General features: G+C 44.1%; 1 protein-coding gene across 4 annotated transcripts; it reads left to right on the top strand.

Annotated features, from left to right (window-relative positions):
- The first annotated feature begins 193 nt into the window (after window positions 1–193).
- LOC108625245 (lachesin) lies at window positions 194–24,270 on the top strand. 4 transcript variants are annotated; one of them, XM_018025084.2, is made up of 9 exons: window positions 194–354; window positions 15,019–15,108; window positions 16,119–16,240; window positions 18,922–19,107; window positions 19,884–20,073; window positions 21,279–21,407; window positions 21,500–21,619; window positions 21,794–21,964; window positions 22,283–24,270. In XM_018025084.2, the coding sequence occupies exons 2-9, from the start codon at window positions 15,024–15,026 to the stop codon at window positions 22,654–22,656; spliced, it is 1,377 nt and encodes a 458-aa protein (XP_017880573.1). In that variant the 5' UTR covers window positions 194–354; window positions 15,019–15,023; the 3' UTR covers window positions 22,657–24,270. The 4 variants fall into 4 exon arrangements, with proteins under 4 accessions (XP_017880573.1, XP_017880574.1, XP_026669521.1 ...); XM_018025085.2 differs by lacking the exon at window positions 16,119–16,240; XM_026813720.1 differs by lacking the exons at window positions 194–354; window positions 15,019–15,108 and adding an exon at window positions 18,480–18,832 and having other exon boundaries at window positions 16,151–16,240.
- Window positions 24,271–24,717: the final 447 nt, after the last annotated feature.

Here is a 24,717-nt window from a genome sequence, read left to right as displayed (position 1 = left end):
CGTTTTATCGTACGTGTTGTATCGAGCTAAGCGAGAAATACTTATGCGAGTATGACAAAATGTAGTTTCGCGAGAGTCACGATTCGATAGGAAGTAATGGATCGCACAGAGCAGTAGCGACAGTCGATGTATGAGTGGACGCGCCGTGAGGAAGACCATAAAAGGGAGATTGCGAGGGTGTTCGGCGCACAGTCGCGCACCGTCTGTCCCTTGGTGCGGTACGCGCCACTTCTCAGCATTCGCGCTACACTTGGATCGAGCATCATCTCGAGAAGAGCAACAGTTATGACATCAGATTATTGTGTCATTGGCTGACAAGGCTCGATATTAAATCTCGTCACGCGTCTGTACGCGGTAAGTAACGTTATTTCTCAACTTCAACAAAATGTTTTTCGTAACGCGATCAACAGTGAGACAGAGATCCTTTCCTTACACTTTTTTTTAACAATTATTATTAGGAGATCTAGTGTAATTTTGTTTAGAAAAGATAAAAGATTGGTATTAAATACGTTTCAATCTTTATTTTCGCAATTGTTACGATTACTATGATAGATCGTTTTACGAAATGACACTATTAACAACTGAATTTTACGGATAATATCCTATTTTTAATTAAGGGAAAAGAAAGTTCATTTCTTTAAATAGATATCGTAATTCCAGTAATTCAGTGAACTCGTCACAGTGTGGAGCAATGATTATTTTAATAAATTAAGTAGCACGGGATATGCATAGTTTGAAATTCGAATAGACTGCACAATTTATATTAAATCTGAATTTGTACGGATCGTTAAGCTGCAGCATGAAATTTAAAACGTAATAGAAGAGGGGGTCGAAACTGCATTTCATACAAGTCGATTACCGTTATCGTCTCGATTAATTTCTTAAAACAATGTTTTTCATAACGCTTTTATGCCACAGTACAATTGAAATAAGCACGAAGAGAAACTGTTCACGTCGTTGAATGTCGAAAGTTAATATTTCGCCGCGACGAGGGATAATTAATATTTGTAGAAAGAGAGAGAAATGTACCAGCCCGTGCATTTATGGCAATTAACTAGCATAAGCGTTGCTTTTAAGCGATTACATGTAACGTGAAATTGCGCTCTTCAGTAATATCAAAAGAACTGCGTGTGCTCTTATTCAAGTGCGGCGCACTATCTTCATACCTTCTTGGAAACTTACAAAAGTTGTGTGTACGCGTATTATCACGTAAATCCCTTCAATTAAAAAAGTAATGCTTTCTCATGCTCGCTGCCAATCAAGAAAAGTCTCGGTTCATTATATTTTTCCGATGGTTTATGCCGATTTTAACGTGAACGTGGAAATCAAATGCAGTATGTTAATAATTAAGAATTACTCGAAACGTTTTATTTTCGTAAAAATTGAAACGATGTATTTTCATTCGCGTTTAAACAATACCGAGGTGTTGGGAAATATGGTACGATATCTGTCTCTTGTAGCTTAGATCCTAACGATTGATAAAACGAATTGAATTTCAGACAGTGTGATTTTTCCAAGCAAACTAATTAATGTATTCTGCCTCGTACGATGATAATGGTCAGGATTTAATCTTAACGCTCGAGTTTCACAATAGAATCAGGCTATTAGAATATTGGTTACCTCGTTCGAGCGCCGTTTGTAATTATCCCGAATATAGCTCGACCCATTGTACAAACGAAAATTTCCTGCTGTACAGCCATAGTGCCTGGCGATTTATTTGAACGTCGCCTCACTCGAGGTGCGCGCAGCTCTTCGCTTCTTTTCCAATTACCTTCGCACATGTCCCGGGAATGCTGTTATACGCTTTTCCTATACACGGGGATGAAGACTCGCCGAGCATAATGTACAATGACTGTACCGGCGAGCACTATGGTAGTACTAAGCATTGCGGTTTAAGCTGCACGCCAATGCATGTGCCGTGATTCGAACTACGCTCGCAGGCACCGAGTAGTTGTGCTAAATGGTTCGCAAACTAATGTTCAAAATTCGGGCAATGTCGCGATGATAGTGGAAGTGCGAGATCGAGAAGTGGAATGGGAACGTGGAAATGGAAGGGACGGCGGGACAAGAGGTTGAGAGAAAGAGAGAGAGAGAGAGAGAGAGAGAGAGAGAGAGAGAGAGAGAGAGGAAGGAGAGGGTAGCGGTAAGCGATGTCTACGAAGTCTTCCTTAGTTAAAAGTTTTCAAGATTGAATTAAATAAAACTGCTAGAATGTTTCCGTTATCCTGCCTTTTTCTCTTTTTTGCGCTTTTTCTAGCTTTTTTGTCATTCTCTATAAAACACAGCTTGAACTGAAACGACTTTCGAAATAGTCGGTATAGGATATTCGAGGAGTTGCGAAATTCGAAAATTAACATCGACAGGAGCTCCCATTACTTAATTACACCGGTACGCGAAACTTCGTGAAAAGCACGGGAAGAAGGCATATAATATTTATACGGGATCGGATAAGTTCCTTTCACTTGAATATCGTTATGTATCCTGTTGAATGCCTGTTGGATTTTATATAGTTGTAACAGGAAATGGAAGCAAGGTTCAGTTTATTTTTCTATGCATAGCAAATCTCATTTCCTCCGTACGTATGTATATGCGAAATAGATATCTTATTCCCGTTCGTGCAATCAAAATAGAAGATTCCTAGATTTTCTTCGATGCAGATACAGAGATGCGATACACCGAATGCAATCCTCTGATTCGCATTGTTGTCACGCATGAGTAATCCGTAAATGCATTTCGAATGTTTGATGGACCTCGCTAATAAATTTTTCGTCAACGTTTTATCAAGCCTTGTAATTCGGAGCTGACACACCCGGCCGTCGCTTCACCCCCGTTACCTGTTAATAACGGCTATTCCTTCCCTCGTTCTTGAATCAAGATAAATGACGAATACTCTTCTTTAATAGCCTTCGTATTGTTGATCTTCATTTTGCGAAAAAAGATAAGTGGATGAAATGCAAACAAAAAGTTTCGCGACGGTTATATCCTGATCTACGAGTATTCTGATTTACGTCTGTGCTTATCTTTCTCTCATCCCGTCTCACAGCACGGTAATTGCATCTGAATCTGAACCAGCTTTCTTTACGATGCCCCTTGGTAATTGAGCTTATTTTATTAACATCGTATAACGCGTCAGTACCGTCGAACAAAAGAATACGTCAAGAAGATATATTAGAAACTATATGCAGTCTGGGGGATCGCACGAGAACGTGACTAGCATGATATTACATTTGCACGGGGTTAATAGATATTAAATCAAAACTGAAAGCTCTCGCGAAAAAAGAGAAGTGGCAAAAAAATAACGCAAAACAAAAATCGAACAAATAGGAAGCAGGTAGAACAAATGACGTAAAAAGGTTTAAAGGTTGTTACAAACAAGATAAACCGCTTTTTTCTGCTTCGCCATTTTCCGCACCCGGTTATCCCCTAATTAAACGGTACTTTAATTTTATCGAGTTTTACTACGATGTTTGTTCCTGATACGATTACATCCATCGGTGCAAACGTAAAACCTCTCAAAGGGTTCAAATCGGTATAGTCGATAAAAAAGAATTTGCGAAACTAATTCGTAGCATAAACGGAACGGGTAGAAAAAAACAAGAAAAGGGGAAAAGAGCGAATTTCCGATGATCCTCGCTTAATCGACGACGTTTTTTCCGGTGCGGAACGCCGTGAAAATCGAACCACCTTATTGCTCGTCCACTTCTAATTTCGCGCAGAGCGGTAACGCGGAGCAACGCGGCGTGGTGCGTTTGTTTCTGTACCCTTTCATCGCGGCGCACGTTACATCGTGACGAGGGATGTTATATAGAGGAAGTAACGAAAGTGAACGACAGGAATAATGGACAGGTTTGGCTGGAGTGGCTTTCCGTTCGGGTAGGGGCATTTGTTCCACCGACAGTAACTCGTGTCCGTAATAAACATGCCGTGCCACAGCAGATTGACTGATGATACTGTTCTCCGTTAGAATGTTATTGCTCGGCTATTACCTTTCACCATCGACTACTATTCAATACATCGGCGAGTGTTGGTAATTATCGTGCTTACATCCCTCGTCTGCTCGTTCTTTTTCTTTCTGTTTGTCATCCATCGAAGCTGAAATCATGTATTTTCGGTGAACGTAAAAACTCGCGTGGTTGGCTTCTATAGAACGGCGTGGGAAAAAATAGAAGTCGACGGAAACGGAGGTTCGAGCGAGGGTGTGAGGCAGCTTGGCTGTCGGTGGTAACTGAAGTGACGATAGTTGCCCGGAAGTTGAAATGCGAGAGCAACTAGTCGAACTCAATTTCGCTTTCGAAAGGGGAGAAAATAGCGAAATCTCGCATTACAGAGTCGTATCGCGTCTGATTGAATAAGAACGACAAGCAGATATAATTGGGTTCCCTCGCAAACCAACGGGAAATAAAATTCTTGAATCGAGTTTTCTACATGATGCTGGAAAGTTAAATAAACAGCGAAAAGTGTACAAAAAAAGAAGGAAAGGGAAAAAGACAGAAGGAAAGCCTCGATGCGTCGGTGCCGTTTTCTCTACTTTTTCTTTTCAACCTGAATCATTTAGAGCTTATTTATTACGGGGTAGAAGAGTCCGTAGCTCGCGATACGGATTCGCGTATATTGTACTGGCGACTGTTCGCGGTAAATAAAAAAGAATTTCGAAGAACGGCTGAATGCTTTGGCGGGGGTGGTGGTTCGTCGCCGAGCCAGAAAAGAGATCTCTCTCTCCGCATTCATGGAGAACAGAGAGGGAAGAGAAAAGCACTCGAATCTCGGAGAAAGCGCAACGCGGGAATGCCCTCGGGCGCGATCGTCATTATCATAATTTTTTCTCAATGTCGCCTAACGAAGGTGACACTGAATGCGTAGAAGGCATGCGTCGCGCATCGCGAGGCAAACAACAAGGCCAGGCGAAACAGGTGGGGGGCACTGAGAGAACGAAAGAGGTAAAGGGGCACCTGGTGTATCTCTCTGTGCGCGGCCCAGCCCGCGGGGTGCAACTTAATGAGCTTCCTGTGTTGGTTCCGCTTGTAGCGCATAACTCGCGTCTCTCTCTCCGTCGTTTTCGCCTCTTTCGTCGTGCTCCGTCGTCCCCGAGTTTCCCCGCCAGGTTCGCTCGTGTCTGATCCTTTCAAAATCCGACTGCCGAGCCATCGTCGTTTAAGATACAGACGCTCGCGATTGAAGGCAATTCGTGCGTAACGTCTATTAAAACACAATCACGCTCCTGGAGATACTGAAACTTCAACGTTCCCCGTTGCGACATGCTTGCAAAACTATGTTCGAGTATCCTCTTACTTTCTGTATCGCTCCTACTACAGACTTTTGTATTAAACCTAATTTCGTTACAGCTCAGTTGTCTGTGCGATGCAAACGTTTATCATCTTTCTTTCTCGGCATTTATCAGTGGATTCCGGAAGCATTATTCGCAACTCGCAGCCGCTTCTTCATAATGCAGTACGCTCGCACAGAAGAGCTTCGTCAATAATTTGCTGCGCACTTGACATATTATTGTATTAGACTCCATAATGGGCTATTTGCCTGTTACTACGATGTTCACATAGAATCAATTTGCTGCATTGTACCTATGAAAATTCGATCGATCGTTCGAACGCAGCACGTAGATGCTCTCGCGTGCCGTGCCGTTGCCGTGTCGTGTACGAAAACGCTTGAAACCACGGTTTCATTCTATAGGTTTCTCTTTGACCGCGATCTGTTACGAATCCATTAAGTCTTATTACCATGGGGGATCGGTAGGATCGAGGCGTTGCTGTGGAGACATACTTGAATGCCCGAATGCGGGATAAATCCCTAAGTGCCACTTATAGCAAGCTGGGAAACAAGGATCTCGCGGTCTTGCAAAGTGCTGGGGTTGCCCTGCGCTGCGCGCTAGGTTTGTCACCCCTAAGCCTCTTTACGTATGTACGTACCCCTTTTTTCATACCCTCCAATTCTCTGCGAACTCTACCTTGTTACTCTCCGACGTAAAAGGCTGGCTAGAGTCATTACGATCTTTAATCCCAATAATTTCCGAATTAACGCACTTACATCCTTCTGTACGCTTCACGATTGTGACAGCAGTCAAATCCATTACACTCGTTATGTTTGATTAAACGTTAAAAATTGCGAGACTGGCTTGATGTACAATTGAAAAAACAATGTAACCGCAAGATCTCAGTTCTACAGTTATGAACCGCAATATGTTCGTTTCGTTTGGATATTAGGATTCTATTGTATTTCTTCCGTGTTAGTAAAATAATTAAATTATACAGAATCCAATAATCCACTGGATAATTCGATGATTCCCTAATTTAAATTTTGTCGATATTAATATATTGTATTAAATTGCTTGTTACGGGCAAATAGGTTTGGATATTATTCCGGTGTTGGGATAGTACACGTTACAAATACCCGTGACGGAGAACGGTCAGCTTATAACATATATATACAACAGTAACCGCAAGAATTATGTTGCCGACATAATTTTCGTCAAGCTATTTCTGTACCTCAAAATCTCGTTCAACCAATATGTAGGATAGACGATACTAGGGGAGTGTGTATGTCGAATCACCGATTAATAAAATGGCATTGTTCGTGAACGTTTCAATTAGAATCGGCTTGATCGTGGTATACAATAATGCCAAGTAATTAATGTAATGATAACTGCGAACAATCGGTGGACGTCATCGTAATTTCAATCATGTTTAAAGCTTTAAGCAGGTATATGTATGTACCTACGCTCAATCTATACTGGTACACACGGATTTATTTTTTCGTTGAGAATATGTACAGTCGCGATCACGATTATCAAAACATAATTTCCCATCGACCTATAGAATCCGTGGCGCTGGCAAACATTTTCTTCCGTAAGCGATCCTTTAATACAACGACCGCAAGCTTCCCTCCACGAAGATAACTCCGCTCCGCAGGTCCACGGAGAGTCGAAGGATCTTCGAACTCCCGGAGAATTTGCACTGCTATGCATGCACGGGTAACCTAGCCGGTGTCATAATTGAATCTATGAGAAACACACTGCGAGTGAGATTAGAAGCTTTACGATGGTTTCGGCACATCTTGACCGGTTCACGTGCTTGCACGACCCATCATTCGACCGCCAGCTCTTACGCAGCAGTTTCGAAACTGTTCCCCGATAAACACCGTATCACCGAGAGAATACAGATGCTTTAACCCTTCTGGTTCGAGAATATTTCAACATTTTCGCTCGCCAACACGTTATTCCTATTATGTCGCGCACCTAATATGAAATATCGGCTTTCCTACGTGACAAAATTTTGAAATATGAAACACCGAATGGAAGCAGAGAAGAATTGATATTGATATACGAAGCTTTCCGCGTTACAATTAAACGCGAGACAAGACCGCAGGTTCTGAAAGCAGAAAGGGAGACGAGAGAAACCAAAGTTACCGTCGGCTGGCTTCAACAGCACGACAACAAACAGTTGAATAATTCCAGCAAATAAAACATATTAACCGGGAAACACGCATGTACCCGCCACTGAAGGTTTATTTATTCATTACAGGCCGCTGGTACAATTATAAACGATGCAACTGTTACTTGAAAGCGAGACTGCAAATTAAAACCCGGCTCGTTTCATCCTGAGGGATGAAAAAGGCGGGGTCATAATGGGCCACGGTTAATGAATTGCCACGATTCTCTCGCTAGAAAACCGCGAGTAAAGTACTCTTTTACCGATACGATTTTCCATCGTGCGAGGTTCGCGCGCGTACGCGATTACCTAAAGCGACTAGCAGTCACTCCGTCGAGATTGAAGCATCAATTCTTAAAATCTATTCACCCGATATTCCCGGTGTTTCTCGGGTGCATCCGAACTATGGGGCCAATGTCACGATGCCTGGGAATTTCCTGGCACGAAATTCCGCGCAGTCATCACCACCCGCCGGAAAAGGAGAGACACGAGGGCGACGCGACATGCCTCTCCCTCCGGATTCCCTGCCGCGTGCATGGCTTTAAATCGCGTTCCGGTAATTCAATCAATCTTGTTTGACTTACTTTTATATTGACCTTGATCGCGTGGAATCAGGCGCAAATCTCTTCGCGCCGTGGAAGTAAGCGAGAAAACGAGAGTTCTCGCTCTGGTGCCGTTGCCCGTGATCGCCCGCCTCATTTCCCTCGATTCAATTTACGGTGTGACGGAAGTGCATAAGTGAATTTCATCCCCGTCCAGGCTGCGCTCCTGTAATATTTTTCATCCCGCGTCGCTTCGTACCCTCGCGCCGATATCCATGACAGTGGCAGTCCGGAGAGCAGAGAATCGTTCGCGAAAGTCGGGCTCCCGGTGCAACCGTTCACGAACCAACGAGGCCTGTTGGTGCACCAGAAGAGCTTCGGGAGGGAAGTCAAGGTGGAGCCAACTTTACAGACAGTTTAAACCACAATCCTTAAGTTCCATCGTTCCATGGGAACGGAGAGAGAGAAAAGGAGACGGAGATAGAAAACGACGGGATAGGATAGAGTAAAGCCGGTAGGAGTAGCACGCGGACCGAGTTCTTGTACAAACCTAACTGCGGCTATTACTCGGATGGCAGTCTATGCTCATCGATAGTCAATTTGCCATTTCGTGGTAGGTTACGTGTGCTTCTACTGCGTTTCGTGAAACGATCCAGCCTCTGTACTTACGCGGATAACGCGGAACTCGGAAGACGCTCGATCGATAAGCCGAGATATATACATATATATATATATATGTATATACATATTACATATATGTGTGTACCACGGCCACCACGTTAGACCTATTCGAAGGATCCGATTTCACGCGCGAGGCAAAATCATTTTTCATTTCTTTCCGCCACGCTGCCGTTCGATTTCAACGGATGGAAAATGATTAAGGAAAGGATGCCACCGCGGAGTGAAAACGACGGGCAATTGAATGGTTCTCTGAAACGCGAATGCCACGTCCGCCGTATCACAATCCATGGTATCTCATCAAAAATGAAAAATTGTCGGTTAGCTATTAGTTCACGGTACACGTGTATGCTAACGAGGATGGATAAAATTGCTTTTGAGTAGCCATTCGGATGGACAGCTTCCCGAGGTAAATTTAATAACCACTGCGCCTGGAAGTTAGGAAGGTCTGTGCTTTACCTGTTGTTCCCTTTTTGTAACGTTGAAAGCTGCTAATTATTACTTCTCGCATGAGACGGTACGCAATACACGTGAAAATTTTAACAATACACGCATAGATCCACCGTACCCCGTTTCGTTTACAAAGGTGTCTGACGGCGCGCAGGCAGCTTCTCCACCGATGCGTGATTACGTTTCCCAGAAATCCAACGAGAGTTTGAACTATCGAAGTTCGCCCGATGAAGGGTGCTACCCGATGCGACACGCGTGTCACCCTTCTCGGTCGGGTTGAAAAAAATTTTATTTCTGGACATGTGCGGGAACACGTTCATCGCGCCCGTGTTGATTAAAGGCAGCGCATATCGAATTCACGCCGAGGTAACCTCCTCTCTTTTTCTCGTACAGTCGCGATCCTCACACACTCGGCTCCCTGCTGCCTGTTGAACGATTCCACATCATCGGACGAAACTTTCTTCCCATTGACCGTGCGCCCCGTCCCTTAATGGCTTAAGAAAACTTTCACGATATCCCCGTACACGTGGAATTTCAAACGTTCCATTAAGTGACCTAACTTTTATCACGAACTCGCTAATCGATAATAGAGTTATCCGCGGCAGCAGTGACTTCTGAAAATCTTCCAATATCCATACCGACCCGCTACCTCTCGTTAAAACGCTGTTACAATTCTAATCGCAGTTCGAAGAAATGCAAATTGGGATCCTATCAATATTTCACGATGTAACATGCTGGTTCACGCGATCCAGTTTCGACGAATCGATGACAAAGGCGTCGGATCCCACGGTGAAGATTAAATAGCAGGATCTTACGTATCTATCCGTTTACTGCGAGCAATAACGCTCGGAGTAAGTAATGCTAAACCAAAGTGTATATGTACACAGTACCGACGTACGTATCGAGTTCGAGGTTTGAACTCCGAAAAGTTGGTTCCCTTCCTCCTGGTCGGACTCTCATCGATAGTCAATCGCCATTCCCCTACACCTTTTCGGTACGTTAACGAGCTCGAAGGGGGCGAAAGCTGGGAAAATGGAGGGATAAAAGGAACTAGAAAGGAAGCGGGAAGGCAAGCGAGAGTGGAAGATGGGAAGGAGGAGGCGGAGTACAAGTTGCACTTTCCCAGATCACTGGGACCTACCAAATGAATATGCTAGAGAAACTTTTGTTGCTCGTACTAAGGCGAAGCTTTTTAAGAAATAAAAATTTCTCTCAATTAAGGATTATAGGTCGTCTAACAAAAAGCGAATCATTAAGCCGGCTTTTGTACCGCGTTACCAGAGGTTGCGTAATCGATTTTCGTTTTATCAGAGGAATCGGTGTAATGGCTGTATTCCGCTCCCTCGCAAGTCTACGTTCTTATGTAAATTTTTATGAGTATCGGACCGCCCGATTATGATATTCCATTTTTTTTCTTCTCTGCACCGGCTGGACGGACTAATTATGTATACATAACTGTTCGTTGTTGCTCACGCATTATATACGCGACGCTACGACGATGGTATTAGAATCGATTGAGTCGCCTACTTAAGTCGTATTAACCAAATGCCTGATTCGCAGATAGTCTGAATGTGGTATTTAGCTAGAGCTGTAGCAAGTGTACCATGTAAACTGGCCTAATGGAGGTACGCTACGGTTGTGCAGAAGTGTAGGCATTATCCATCGGGAGCTGTTCGAATTGCAGTCGAATCGAATTACGAGTTAGTAACACTTTGTCACGGGTTTTGCAGATACTCTCGCCGTCGCCGCATAGCGCCGGCTGACTCGCCCCCGACCTCTGACCCTCTGATAATACAAGTTAGTTGTTCTGCAAGTAAAACGCAGCCACAAAAATCGATTTCTCCAGGACAGAGACACACCGGTTTTGTTTTTCCTCCTCCCCCCGCCTTCTTCTTTTTTCTTCGCCCCCGCATCGTGCTATGAAAGATTCGTGGCACTTAGTTAGAACGGAGGTTGCTTGTTCTTGCCGGCAAAAACGAAAAGCAGCTCGAGGAGTAAATCCGGTGAGAAGATTAGCTGAATGCAAAGGAACCGGAGCGGCGCGAGAAGAACTAAGGAGCTTCGACCGAAAGCATTCGATGAGAGTGCTCGAGGAGCGTGTACAGTTTTTAAGTGTATGTGAGTGCGATACCATGGAGAACGATGGAATATAGTTGGGGTTAATAGAAAGAGAGGCAGTGGAACGGAGGAGGTGGTGGCAGAGAATGTGAAGACGGAGAAGTAGATCCGTGAAGGAAAGTGGAAACTCGTAAGTAATAGCTCCGACAGCAAACCTGGTAAAATGAACGGATAGACGATGCCATGGAGCGACTCTTATTTCCTTTCGCGCTACAGAAGTCAGGATAGTGGAAGGAGGGGAAAAAAAACGAAGATGGAAGAACGGCGAAGAGCCAGAGGAAAAGAAAAAGAAGCGAAAAAGAAAGGAGAGACGGGCCGTGTTGTGTGTGTGATACAGCCGAAGTTACCTTTCCTTTTTTCCTCCCTTACTTTCTTTTCGCCTAGACATCTCGGTACTCTCTTACCGAACCGTTCTCCTTGTACCTCTGTGGGTGTCGGTTAAGCTCTAACGTTTAAGATCTTCCAAACAGACTTCGAAGCTTTCCAGACGCACTTTATGTGCCTGGTACCCGGTGCCGTTCGTTCCCGTGTGTGTGCGGGCGAAGTATTTTTTACCGCACCTATCTCAGGACACGGTGCACCTGTCCAACCTAAGTACCATTACGTGGAAATTTGTGGAAGTGGTCAGGAAACTTTCCAGAGATTTCGCTTCTCTAATTATCGTACGTTGGGAAAAGCGAAACTTTGCATTAACGTCACGCGTTTGGTCACATTCCACCCTCGAATAAAGGATACGACATTAAAGATGTACGCCACATGTTTGTATTACACACGTCTCGTCTTCTGTCTCTGCCACGCTGTCGGGTATATCAGAATATTGATATGCGGCTAGTAATTATGCACGGGAAGATCATTTTACGTGATATTCAGAGAGGAGAGATAGACAGAGAGGCGGACTTTATGCAGAGAATCAAAGATGCTTTTGGTAACCAAACCACGTCCAGTTTCCTTCGAGTCAGAAGTGACCAACAGAACAGCTCATTGGGACCCCGCAGAGAGACACTCGTTGCCTGTTATTCTCTTGGTAATACGGGATGCAATTCTCGTGCGCGCGTTTATAATACTCTCTGCGTATACAGTTCGGACGGACGTGCAAATGTATGCTCCGTGCGGGAATTGGTGTTTCGATGTTTAATTTGCTGTGGTACAACTAATGATGGATATTCAAAAGATCGTGTGACGCTGTTTTGCGTTTAATTATATTCACGTTCCAGATAAATGGCTCTACGTTCAAAACATCTGCTTTGTACATAATATGTCGGTTCCATGATACGAGGGCTTGAGATGCGCCCGGAATCCTCCGGTTAAACAATAGAAACAATTATCGATCCGTTCTTGATGTACAATCGTACGCTATCTTGACTCCGCGTAATAAGAAAGAATTTCGTGGCTTTGCGGTATCATGTAAATGGAATCCGTGCAAGATTTTATCAATGCTACGTGGCACAAATATTATGCCCGCCCATTTACTCTGCCGTTTAGTTGAATACTTTACAAAGAGCTTTTAACTCGATATTTCATTGACAACACATCAACGCAGTTGACAAGCTTCGAAAACGTATCGGTTACTTTACCCTGCTGGAGTTACGAAGTTTCTACCGCAATTGGATAAGCACATCGTCGAAAGATGGATGAAAGTTGTTGATAACAATGTAAGTCATGTTCCACAGTCTTTTAAACGAAGCGCATGACAAAGCAAGAAGTTTAAGTTTACATCCCGACTGGATTTCTGTTTAATATCGATCGAATATAAATCGAGCAGTAGCCACAATTTTGCAACTCGATGAATTGCTCCGACTCCGTAGCATGGAGGATTCTTTACTTCTTTCACGCGGCACCGTGAAACGGTTGCTAATTACGCTTAGTCCTTGCAGCGCGTCGACATTCGCGACGATTCGCCTGTCTCAGGCGAACCGCCACGCGGAAGTGTAATCGCTAAAAGCTTTTTCTCTTGTCTCAGTTACGATGTTGCCCTGCTGTAAATATTGTAAAAACAACGAAAAGGGGGTAACGAAAAAAAAAGAAGTGGTTGCTGGCTGATGGCCGGTACTTGACTGCCTCGTATACTATATCCGCCTAAAAAGCAGCAGTCCGGTGAAACGCGATGCACTTTCGCAGGACTGTTTAACCGGGAATATGTATGCATGCCGTAGCCGTCGTGGTTCACAGCGTCGCGTCGAGTCAGGTCGGATGCCGGCGTAATTTTCGTTCGTCCGAGTTTTACATATACGCACGGAAGAAAAGCGTGGTCGAATTTTTAAAGGTTTAACTTCGTACAGACTCACGCGCATTTTCATTTGCCTTCCCGCCCCCTTCTGTACCGTCGAATATACGCGTGCCATTGCATTTGTCACTGACATATCGCGCTGCCCCCGTACATCCCCGCCGTGTTTATCATACACGGAAAGAAATTCCTTTTAATATTTCAGACTATATTATCGTCTGACGCGACAGATTTTTTTTATCCACCGATATTGTGCCCACGGTTACAACCGCACAATCCTTTTGAAATATTAAGAAAGGCTTCAATTTATGCGCGAACTGATCGTGACGCGAGTGTAGTTGAAAAACGCCAGAAAGAACGGTGAACATTTCAAACATGTTGAATGTAAACACGAGGGATTAATGTAATGTGATAGTTGGAAATCTCCACGAACCAGCTGTTGTAAGGAAACGAATAAAAAATCTGAGCAAACAAACTAAATTGTAGCGTTACCAGCTATAACTAAGATCTCGCAAAAACAGCGTGGCGCGAAGTGTGTTAAGCGCTTCAGTAACAGCGCCATTCGAGGAGCTCGAGGTGTTAATGAAACTCGCTGAACAAGCAATTAATTATAAATTCATTCTATGTATATTCAGGATATCAGCCACTTTGCGGGCTTTTTCCCGGGGCCGACTAATATAGCGTCCGCCCACGCAGCCCCACGAGTTGCGCGATCGGTCATCGGGCGAATGAAAATATGTATAAAACGGATTGCTGCGGCTTCCCATCCCCCGAAGGAAACACGGCACCCTATCGCTGAATGAAACTGACGCGTCGGTTAGGGAGTTATTTAAGTTAAACCAGAGCCGCCGCGTAATTTTCAGGAATGCAAAGTGAACGTGGCCCAGAGTCATAAAGGGCCAGGCATCGACACGAGCGAAATTTTCATTTAGTCGGGCCTCTCCGCTGGCACGAACGTGCAAACGCCGCGCGGTACTCGCGCGAGTGTGCGTATTCCTCGTACTCGTTGGGGCGGTAACGGCGGCGGCTCGGCGGCGAATATTCGGCGAAGGGTGGCTGAAAAGGGAAGAGCGGAGGCAGCAGGCGCCCACTATTCGAGTATTATTGCGGTGCTGGGTGCTAGAGGGTGAGGACGGGATATATCAACGGTTGGCGTTTATGTGGCGACCAACTGTCGAGTTAATATTCACGCGATCCAGCTTGACCCCGCGCCGCTGCCCACCCTACCCGAACCTGCTGAACGTGGACAGCCGTACGAAATTCTTGACTTTGCCGGCCCCCTTTCCGCCCGTCGCATTATGCGTCTTCGATTCTTCGCTGACCTTTTCAGGCCGATTGATATATTATTGCGCTATCGGTAGTGTTGTTTCATGAGAAAACGGAAAGTTATGGGATTCGCGTAGGGACTGCGATAACACGTAGTAGAGAACGTAGCGAACTTTAATAGGCACAGCTCTTCTCAATGATTATTTGTGAATGACGAATATTTCGAATAGTTCAATAAACGCGATACGCTTGTTCAGAAGTTTTAAATTATACATATCGTTCCAAACGATTTCTGTTGCAGAACGTATGGCGTATGGCTCACTCTATGGTATGGCACCGCAGGACATTGTTCTGTGCTTCTTACTGGCCGCCTTCCTTTACTCGAGTTTCGGTAAGAAATCAAATGAGATATTCTTCCTTTAGAATCGTCGGCAGTAGAACTCCTCACCCAATTACAGCGACGAGAGAGGTAGAGCTGTAGGCAAGCGGGCCGAGTGGGAGAACAAGTTTGAATTGGTCGGAGCACGGGGCGCAAAAGTTACAAGTTTTTTAATCCCTACAAAATGATACGAACGAACCTCTTGTATCTGTAATAGCATCGTGCACTTCTCTTTTCCTTTCCGCGCGGCGTTTCCTTGCTCCACTTTTCGGTAAGAATCAAATAAAATTCCCCTAAAAGCACTATCGGAAGTCTCTGGGAGCTTCCGTAAAAGCATTCCCGCGCACAAGGTGAACGCGGGGAAGAAATTACAACGGCCCCACCACCGGCTAAACGTTACCCTCCGCTCTTGTTTCCTGCACCGAAATATTCGTTTGATATCCAATTTCACGTTTCATCGTCCGTTTACGCGCAACAAAGGCGTAACACCAGCCTCGAATTCGTTTTTTTCTCCTCCTCTTCCCGTCTGGTTCCAGGCACGGAACTGTTATTATTTAATAAGGTGTCAGAGTGTGCGACGTTCACGAGTTTGATACGGTTAATAAACGTCTCGCGTTACACGACGCCCTGTTCTCCTTCCTTTTTCACCCCTCGGCCACCCGACGTCCACGTGCCACGCGACACAAAAAGCGCATCGGACGAGGTGGAGAAACTAAATCTGAATAGCCGCCGGGAAAGAATTATTGCCCCATAACTTTACCGAGTACAGTCACCGTGAATCTGCATTGGGGGGGCTATATGCATGACGAGCTAGATTAAGCTGTTCGCTGTCGAGAGATGTAAAAGATTAAATAAATCAATATCCGGCAGAAACAATGAACGGGTAAAGGTAAACGTCCAATGGAATCGTACGATATTATTCCCGGCCCGAACGCATATCTAAAGCTGACCAGTGCTAATTAGATGTAAACCCGACGGATCATTAATTCGACGATCGTTAATTACACATCGTGGCCCCGTAGGTCAAGCGATGCCAAAATCCGAGGTCCAGCCAGAATTTCTAGCACTCCTGGAGAACCATACGGTCATTCAAGGTCGTGACGTCTCCTTCACTTGCGTCGTTAATCATCTTCAATCTTACAAGGTAATTGCATCCACGTGTCACGATGTAATTAGTAAGTCGATTAAGGGCAACGCTTCGAAAACGTAAGTGCCGGCCTAAATCGTACTTCCGTAAATAGTTACCGTGACTAGACCGTATTGCGTTAACCGAGTAAAGTATACACGTATTGTTGCCAAAGCTCGATATGTGAACGATATTCTCTCACCCGTTAATGCATAGAACATAACGTAAAGTGCAGACACAGGAATGTGTATTTGCACTGTACATTATGTTCTGCGCATTAACGGATGAGAGAATATCGAAACGCGAATCAAATGTACATACGCGGTGCAGATGGTAACAAAATACGTAGGTTCGCACTCTCCTCGGTCCGTACGCTCGGGGTGGTTCTCTCTGTCCACCGCTCCTTGCGGGACGAACCCGCCGAGAAATTCACTTTCGAGAAGAAGTCCAAGTTTGATTGCGCGCTCGAATCGACAATCGCTTCTATCGCGAGATGAAACGGTCTTGGCACGTGTTCAGAGGATTTCGTACTACCGTGTACGAGGGATGGAAAAGGACACAGTACCGATGGAAAGAAGAAGAAGAAGAAGAAGTGGGAAAAGTGGAAGCATAGGGAATTCGAATGTTACAGCGAGCAGGAAGTACCCGGGGAAAAGAAAGGAAGCCCGAAAAGAAGAGACATAAATCAGAGTCGCTAATATAGCGTACAACATGAATGGATCTGATTTTTGCCACTCGGAAACCACCCCTCGTTTCGCTTTCGCCCTCTTTTCTCAGCGTCCGCTTTTATTTTAACGTTTTAAAGCAGTTTCCAGCTTCGGATACATATTCGACGTGTCAAAAATGATATTTGATTGAATCCCGATGCTCGAATAGATAAAACCACCTTCGACTCATCTCTGAAAAGTTATGCATCGCCTAGATACGGATGAGACGGTCAGAGCGTTAAAGGTACGACGCTGTAACAAATTTCATACGGAGAAAATTGTTACGCGAACGATCTCTCGTATCGGATAGCGAAGACAAAAGATGGATGTCGAGAATCCATTATGTTTCGCGTCATTTCACGCGGGTATTACGCCGCCTCCCGGATCAAGATTTCCCGAGAAACGATTCGTTTAGAGTAATTGCTCTAAACGTTCGCTGCGTCGCATCGATCCGGCACGTGTTCGGTTTTAGAACACCAGCGTACATTCCGTACATCCGTACATCCGTACATCCGTACGTAACGTACGTACGTGTATGAGGCTGCGGCGTATTCGCGGTGATTCGATCGTTGATTGTTTGCGTAAAAATTCTTTCCGCCAACAGGTAGGATTATTCTGTCGGCCAGAACAGTCCATCAGCGTTATTTATGAACACCTTAAATTCCATTGCCGTTGGATCAAAACGCCGCTTTTGTCCCCGACGATTTAAAAGCCCTTTCACCCCCCGTTGAATGGAACCGTCGTTTGAAATACGACAGATCGAGCGCGCAGGAAGTATGCATGTTCGTACAAACGAGACCAAACGGGAAGTACGAACACCGATTGGAATTTGAATCCTGGAATCCAATAACAGTGTTCATTCACTTGCGCCAGGATCCTCAAGTAAATAATTACGTTTCAGGGGGGTTGCGCGTACAAATGAATTTTGAGATTTACATAACGGGCTGATCACGATCGGCACCGGTTCCTGATCGATATTCGCTCACGCGTGAAATTGCCCGTTTTGTATTACGTAGGTACAACGATTTAACTTTTTCCTACAAATAGTCGTAAGGGACGAATACGTTCTTCTATTGTACGTCTCGCGATAACAACAAATGGAGAACGAGAGTTGAGTTACACCGTAACGCGAGCCTTTTTTCTGCGAGCGCCTCTCTTTTATTGCAGTATAATATTTACGTTGCTAGTCTTAACGGGCGCATTTATGTCGGGATTCATGAATGCAGGAGGCAACGGGAGGAAATCGGAGAGAACATTTTACGTTCGCGTTGGGAGAAACTTCTTCCTGTACGTCGTTTAAAATATGTAATTCGCGCGTGCGTAAATAATTTTGGTTTATCTTTACGTAACAGCCAGCGAAAAGTAAACTTGTCTACTTTTTCCTCGCCGCGCGTAACCAACGATGCAAATCCTACGACAAAAATCCACGTCCCTTTAAGCATCCGCTACTCTGTTAAATATTACGCGCACATCTATTTACGTCTCTCTTTTGTCCGTTGAGAGACGTACCTTTCGAAATTTATTATTCATAGCTCGTAAACGATTACAAGGTAACGAGGGAAGCGTAACAAGAACGATTCCTTAAATGCGGCTGATCTAACGGGCGCAGGTTTAACTGTCTAATCAAGAAAGTAACCAAGGCGCCTCGCAGCGTTCAATAGACACTAAAGCGGCAACATCCGGCGATCAGTCTTGGTAGATTCAAGCGAGAAGCGCATTATTCTTATTGCACCCTCCATCCTCCCGGAACCTCTCAGGATGTATTACCGGCACGTAGATATACGTATGCATTGTATTCCTCTCGCTCTCAGCTTCAGACAGACAGAACCAACAAGTATCATCCATAATAAACTAATTCTGGGATACAGCGATATAACACAGATACATATAAGGGGCGAACGGTGTAAGTAATGCGGGCGCGAATCGCGGTTTGTAATCGGCTGCTGAAACTGCGAGAAACGTTCATGTCCCGTGCGTGATTGTATTATGCAGGTCGCTTGGATGAAGTCCGACTCCAAAGCTATCCTGGCCATTCATACGCACATGGTCGCTCAAAATCCACGGTTGTCTGTCACTCACAACGGACATAACACATGGAAACTGCACGTGACCAACGTCCAACCGAACGATTCTGGCACGTACATGTGTCAAGTTAATACAGATCCCATGAGAAGTCAGGTTAGTATGTTAGTACGTCTTCCTCTCCGTTATTCCCTGCACCTACGCATATCCATTCGGTAACTATACGCACCGTGCGAGTCAATAACCAATGTTATTTTAAATTATTCAGTAGGCAACTGATCGTATTACGAGGCTTAGGGATACGTGTGCATTCGTCAACAATAAATTCGCACGTAGCACGTTTTGAGAAAATCGTTGAACAATTTTTCGGACGTAACATCTCTTATTGACTCGTTTTGTACGAATTTATACAACGTTTTAACGATACGTATCGTATGATTGCCACTCTCAACTTCGATTTTAATTGTTTCGATATTATGTACGATATGGACGTGGACAGGGAAGGGGGAGAATTAATAGATAACGTCGTTGTATTACCGTCGATTGGTCGCAACACGGTTGACACGTCGAAAATATTACTATCGAAAGGATAAAACTTGCGATAACATCGACAAAATTGAATGCGAAATTTCGTACGGAAGGACGACGCGGCGCGGACGAGATAAAAAAAGGAGGCGCATGTACCGGGTTATTCGTTTCGTTGTGTCACGGCTAGTAACCCCATGGTACGTGTATTTTTTACTGATAGTAAACCTAGATTAAAGGCAAGTCTCCGGCCGAGCTGCCGTGTTTGCCGAGGTTTCGAATTCGTGCGTTGAGCTTGATTTAAATGGGGAAAAAGGGGAACGGTTTGTACGAGTGACGAATCACGGTTCCTTTTTCGATGACGCACAATTATTGTTAATAACGATACGGTGACTGTGTTTGCGCAGACGGGACACATGAAAGTGGTGATACCACCGGACATCGTCGATTTAGACGGTTCTGCCGATCTAACGGCCGAAGAGAATAGTGATTTGCGATTGAGGTGTCGAGCCACGGGAACGCCGCAGCCAGTAATCACCTGGAAGCGGGAAGATGGACGGAATATTACTCTGAGAACCGAGCACAGTGTCCAACGAGGTAACAGTTTTCAAATATTATCACTGTTAACAGTTTGATCGACTAACTAAAATTAGTTCGTCCAATCCACGTCTGAAGCAGGTTCGATATCTATTTAACGTCACTGATAATGTGATATAGGGTTGATGAAATTTCATTTCGTTCTAACAGTTTGCCAACGCAAACAGATTTCGATCAGAAATATTAGTTTCTAAAATGAAGAATTATTCCCGGTGGTAAGAAGAATTACGCGAACGTGTAAACGTAAGGTGATTCACGCATTTTCATGCACGCAACGAGACGTTGCGTTCGTTGAACGTATCAACGTAAAAGCGTGAACGGTCCATCGCGTTCTGTAGAAAATCAGCCAGCCGATTAGCCTTTCTAACAGTGAGTGATGGATGTTGACTTTACATATATTTCCTCTTCGCCGACCCCATCGATTCGCATACCCGATTGCAATATTCGCTGTGTACACTGCGCCGCGAAAGTGTCTACCACTCAGAATCTATATCATGCCCGGCGATTCCGACGATCTTCCCCAAAACGTATCACGAGGGAGTACTCTCGTTGTTTCGGATCCCTTAATGAGCTCAACCGAACCGCCGCCGTCGTTTCCCATGGGTTCGTCGAATACCGCAATAAAAGCGATATACGGTATATTAAAACGGAATACGATTAAACAGCGTTCGACGACGAGCTACAGATACCGCAGCAGACTATCGGGAAAAAAGGTTTTCCAAGTCGTTGCATTAACAATGACGTTAAAACGAAAAGTTTAATACACACGTAGATACCCGTAATATATGCAAATCTGACTTGTTTTCACTGGAATATTTTTGGCCGCAGCCGCAGTTTAAAGAAAGAACTTTCAAACCGTTCACATAGGCTAACTCGATTACGAACATGACCACATAAAATTATCATTTAAAGTTTAAAAGAGGATAGCAGAGTAGAGATTCCGACTGTGAAAGTTGAATTGTATTTGCGACCGAGATTGTATTAAAGTTAATTCATGAACGAAAATGTTAATATTGATTCTTGAACGAGATTAGTAATGTAAAACAGAAATATCGATACTTGGTCTATGGGGAACGTCGTGAATAGATAAAAGTAAAATTACCGGACGAACGGGAACAGTAAAAGCGGAACAGAAATATGAATATATAGTAGGTAAAATTCCGTCGCGAGCATTTCAAGTGACCCGTTGAAAATGCTTCACGCAGTAAAGTCGTACGAAGGGGAGGAGCTTCGCCTGACGGGTATACTACGGCAGGAGATGGGCTCTTATCTTTGCATCGCGTCGAACGGTGTGCCGCCGACGGTCAGCAAACGGTATTACGTGAACGTGCGATGTAAGTGAACCGGCGCCCGTTAAATTTACGGGTCAACCCCTAGTCATCCGACAAACTTCCAATGATTAATTATAGTTTTCTCCCTGACGCAGTTAAACCGCTGATTAAAGTCCCGAACCAATTAGTCGCGGCACCTGTCGACAGTGATGTTGTTCTTCACTGTTACGTCGAATCTTGGCCAAAGGCGCTGAATACATGGTACAGAAACAATGGTAAGGATATAATATCGAATGGTACACGTTATTTACCTCGCTAACAAATACGTATCTAAATGTTCCGATCTCTATAACGGACAACGGCTCGAACTTTGAGCAACATAAAACCAGCGATAACTGTAACTGTAAGAACGTAAACTACGTTTAAACGAATATATCGAACGATTGCAGGTTTCAAATTGTTATCGGATGAGAAACATGATTTAACAGAGACGCCGTTGAGCGATTACGCGTATCAGTTGAACCTGACCATCAGGAGATTAAACAGGGATGACTTCGGCAGCTATACCTGCGCGGCGGAAAATCTGCTCGGTAAAGCTGAAGGAACGATAAGACTGCAAGGTAACGGACCGAGTTCGACTTCCAATTTCTAGTTCAGTTAGATCCGTGAAGTCGTTCGCGATTCGGATCGTTTTACGCGGCTACGCCCGGTACATTCCCCACGTGGCAAGCAATTATATTCGCTGATATATATTTCCCGTATATAATTCGATATCCGTTAACGTTCCCGCGACCTGGTATAGGAGTCGAAAGGGTAAAAGCTTCGTAAGCTCAATTTTCGGACCTCGAACCGCACTCAGCTATCTCTTTTCAATCTAATAACAGAGTTAACGTCTATCAGATCTGGCGAGTGAAATGGTTTCTACGGTATGATTTCAGAGTTGCATTTAATAAGGACTACCTCAGAACCTGCTCGACACCATACAGAATTCATCAACATCAACAGGTACAATCCGACGAAACCAAAGGGGAAGCTCTATTTCGAATGGGGTGATGGCTCGCTGTCGAAAAACAGGGGAAAAATGGGTCACACTTCGTCCGTGTTAAGAAGAAACAGTTCGAACGCGTTGATGGATGACACGGTGAAAAAATCAAAAGCTTCATCATATCCGGCACCGGCACCTGCGCCAGCGCATTTCGCTCCGACTCAACAGAACGTTCGGAACAGCGTCACGTCGCTGCGACGACACTCGCGATTAAACCGCGTAGGATTAATGCTCGCTTTCCTAGTGATAGTGATCTATAGCTCGTAAAACGGCTGTATCGAATGTACGATAAGAGTACAAATCACGTTCCATCGTAGGGATTCGAGAGAAGAGAACGAAAAAAAATCTGTATCTCCTGAGGAGCTCGTTCCACCTCAATTAGCATTCGTCGAATTTTACGTTGAAAAGCCCGGATTCCTCGAAAACGTTTTCATGGTCTTCCTCTTCCTATCATTCTTCCTTTCCTTTCATCTACATTGAGAAATCGTCAGCGACGCTTCTACCGTGTAGTAAAGTGCACGCACAATACCCCGGACTATACTATATAGATGTTGTTCACGCGTATGACCGTGTAAAACGCATATCATACCGGTGTATGTCGTTCTATGGTGTACATAACGAAATGGTTTTTATGACAATAAACTGTAGCTGTATACGACAAGTCGATAAAACAATCATCGATCACCGATAAGTCACTCGCGAACCGTTGCTACCGGATGAACGCGAAAGGGAACGTTGTGTACCTTTAACGAACCGATGGATTTGTAACTTGATCTCTTGGATCATATCCCATTATCGCAAAACAGGGATGTTAATTCTCGAACCGGATGAAAACGTACAGGTAGTAGTCCAGCAAAATACTTTTCACGCGATTTTGTTATAATTTTGACCAAGTCTTAGTAACAACATTATTTACCACTAGCTAAAATTTTAAGAACCTACCGCCTAGCGGTACAGTTTGAGAGGTATCAATCATTAAAGTTTTGATATTTTTAACGGGATCCCTATGTTAGGTAAAGTTTAAAGCAACGGTTGATGTATTGCAGCTAAACGCGTCTCACCATTTTTTCAAAGAACTAATATGTTATAAAGGATGTTGATATTGAATTATATTAAAAAAATAAATTATCTCAGCGGTATCGTTTAAGAACTTGTAAAGCACAGAACTTTGTACGAATTTCTAGCAGAAGATACACGAGCGAAATGATAGTAAGTAAATCTGGCAATACTGAACTCGAAGAATATCAGTTCTGCCGTGTGTTGAGAGAGTGCGAGAATACGCACGCAGCAATCACTATACGTGTATAAAGAATGCAATATTGCCAAACTTCCATGCTCTCGACACTTTGTCAGTATTGGTGTATACATACATAACTTATGGTGAATGTGTACATACAATCAGGTTGAATACTTTCTTGCCCACCGTGTGAGAAACGACAGCAACAAGCAAACGCTACTACAGGGTAGTAATTTTTGAGTAGGAACGTAGCTGGACTACTACCTTCACCTTAATGAACCGATAGATTTGTAACTCGATCTCCCGCATCATATCGCATTATCGCAAAACAGGGATGTACAGTTAATTCTCGAACCGGATGAGAACGTTAATCGTTCATGTGGATATCTTGCGCGCGTGCATGTTGATGAAAACTGTTGAGAGGAACGAAGTCGAATTGTTCGTTGCCTTTCCACAAATTCGTTAGATTAATCGGTTGTTCAGGGCTGAATGCGATCGAACGAACGAACGTGTCCCACTGTCACGCACTCGATCACCGGTTCATGAACGTACTCATTACCAATGAATGTATTGTTTATTGATGTTAACGTCTGAGTTGTGTATCCGTGTATATATGTATGACAATAAACGTTGTTTTTACCATATACGCATTACTGATCGTGAATTCTTCATATATCGTGACTTCGTACATCGGCCGCGACGCGAAGGGCGAATCCTTTGACAGGTTCCGAATGTCGACAACTCGTAAGAACTAGACCGTACATTCCCTACGTATCCACCCCGACACGTGCAACAGTGCAACCGTCTTAAAGACGGCTTGCCGTTAATAAATACTGTATTTTCCATTACCCTTATCTTATTACAGTAATCGAATCATTGCCAATTTAAAAATGGTCGAGTACTGATAGTATGAAATATAATCATAATACTGCTGAGTCGTACTGCTTGGTCCTCCCTTTTTTCTTTTATTCTGATTCTTTACCATCGAGTTGAATTTTATTCGATCGTGAAATAATTGCTGAAGAAAATAGAATTCTATAATAAAACCAATAATACGATCAAAACATCGTATATGATGGAAGATACTGAAA

The sequence above is a fragment of the Ceratina calcarata genome, unplaced genomic scaffold (assembly GCF_001652005.2).
Source record: "Ceratina calcarata isolate Rehan_Ccalc_2016 unplaced genomic scaffold, ASM165200v1 scaffold35.2, whole genome shotgun sequence".
Lineage (NCBI taxonomy): Eukaryota > Metazoa > Arthropoda > Insecta > Hymenoptera > Apidae > Ceratina > Ceratina calcarata.
The sequence above is the reverse complement of the archived record's forward strand: the minus strand, read 5'-3'. Positions and strand labels throughout refer to the sequence as shown.

Bases quoted from the DNA above. Each gene is read 5' to 3' on its own strand.
- LOC108625245 (XM_018025084.2), top strand. From the start codon at position 15,024: ATGGCGTATGGCTCACTCTATGGTATGGCACCGCAGGACATTGTTCTG. The intron at 20,074-21,278 runs GTAACAGTTTTC...TGCTTCACGCAG, and splicing joins CGAGCACAGTGTCCAACGAG to TAAAGTCGTACGAAGGGGAG. The intron at 21,965-22,282 runs GTAACGGACCGA...GTATGATTTCAG, and splicing joins AGGAACGATAAGACTGCAAG to AGTTGCATTTAATAAGGACT.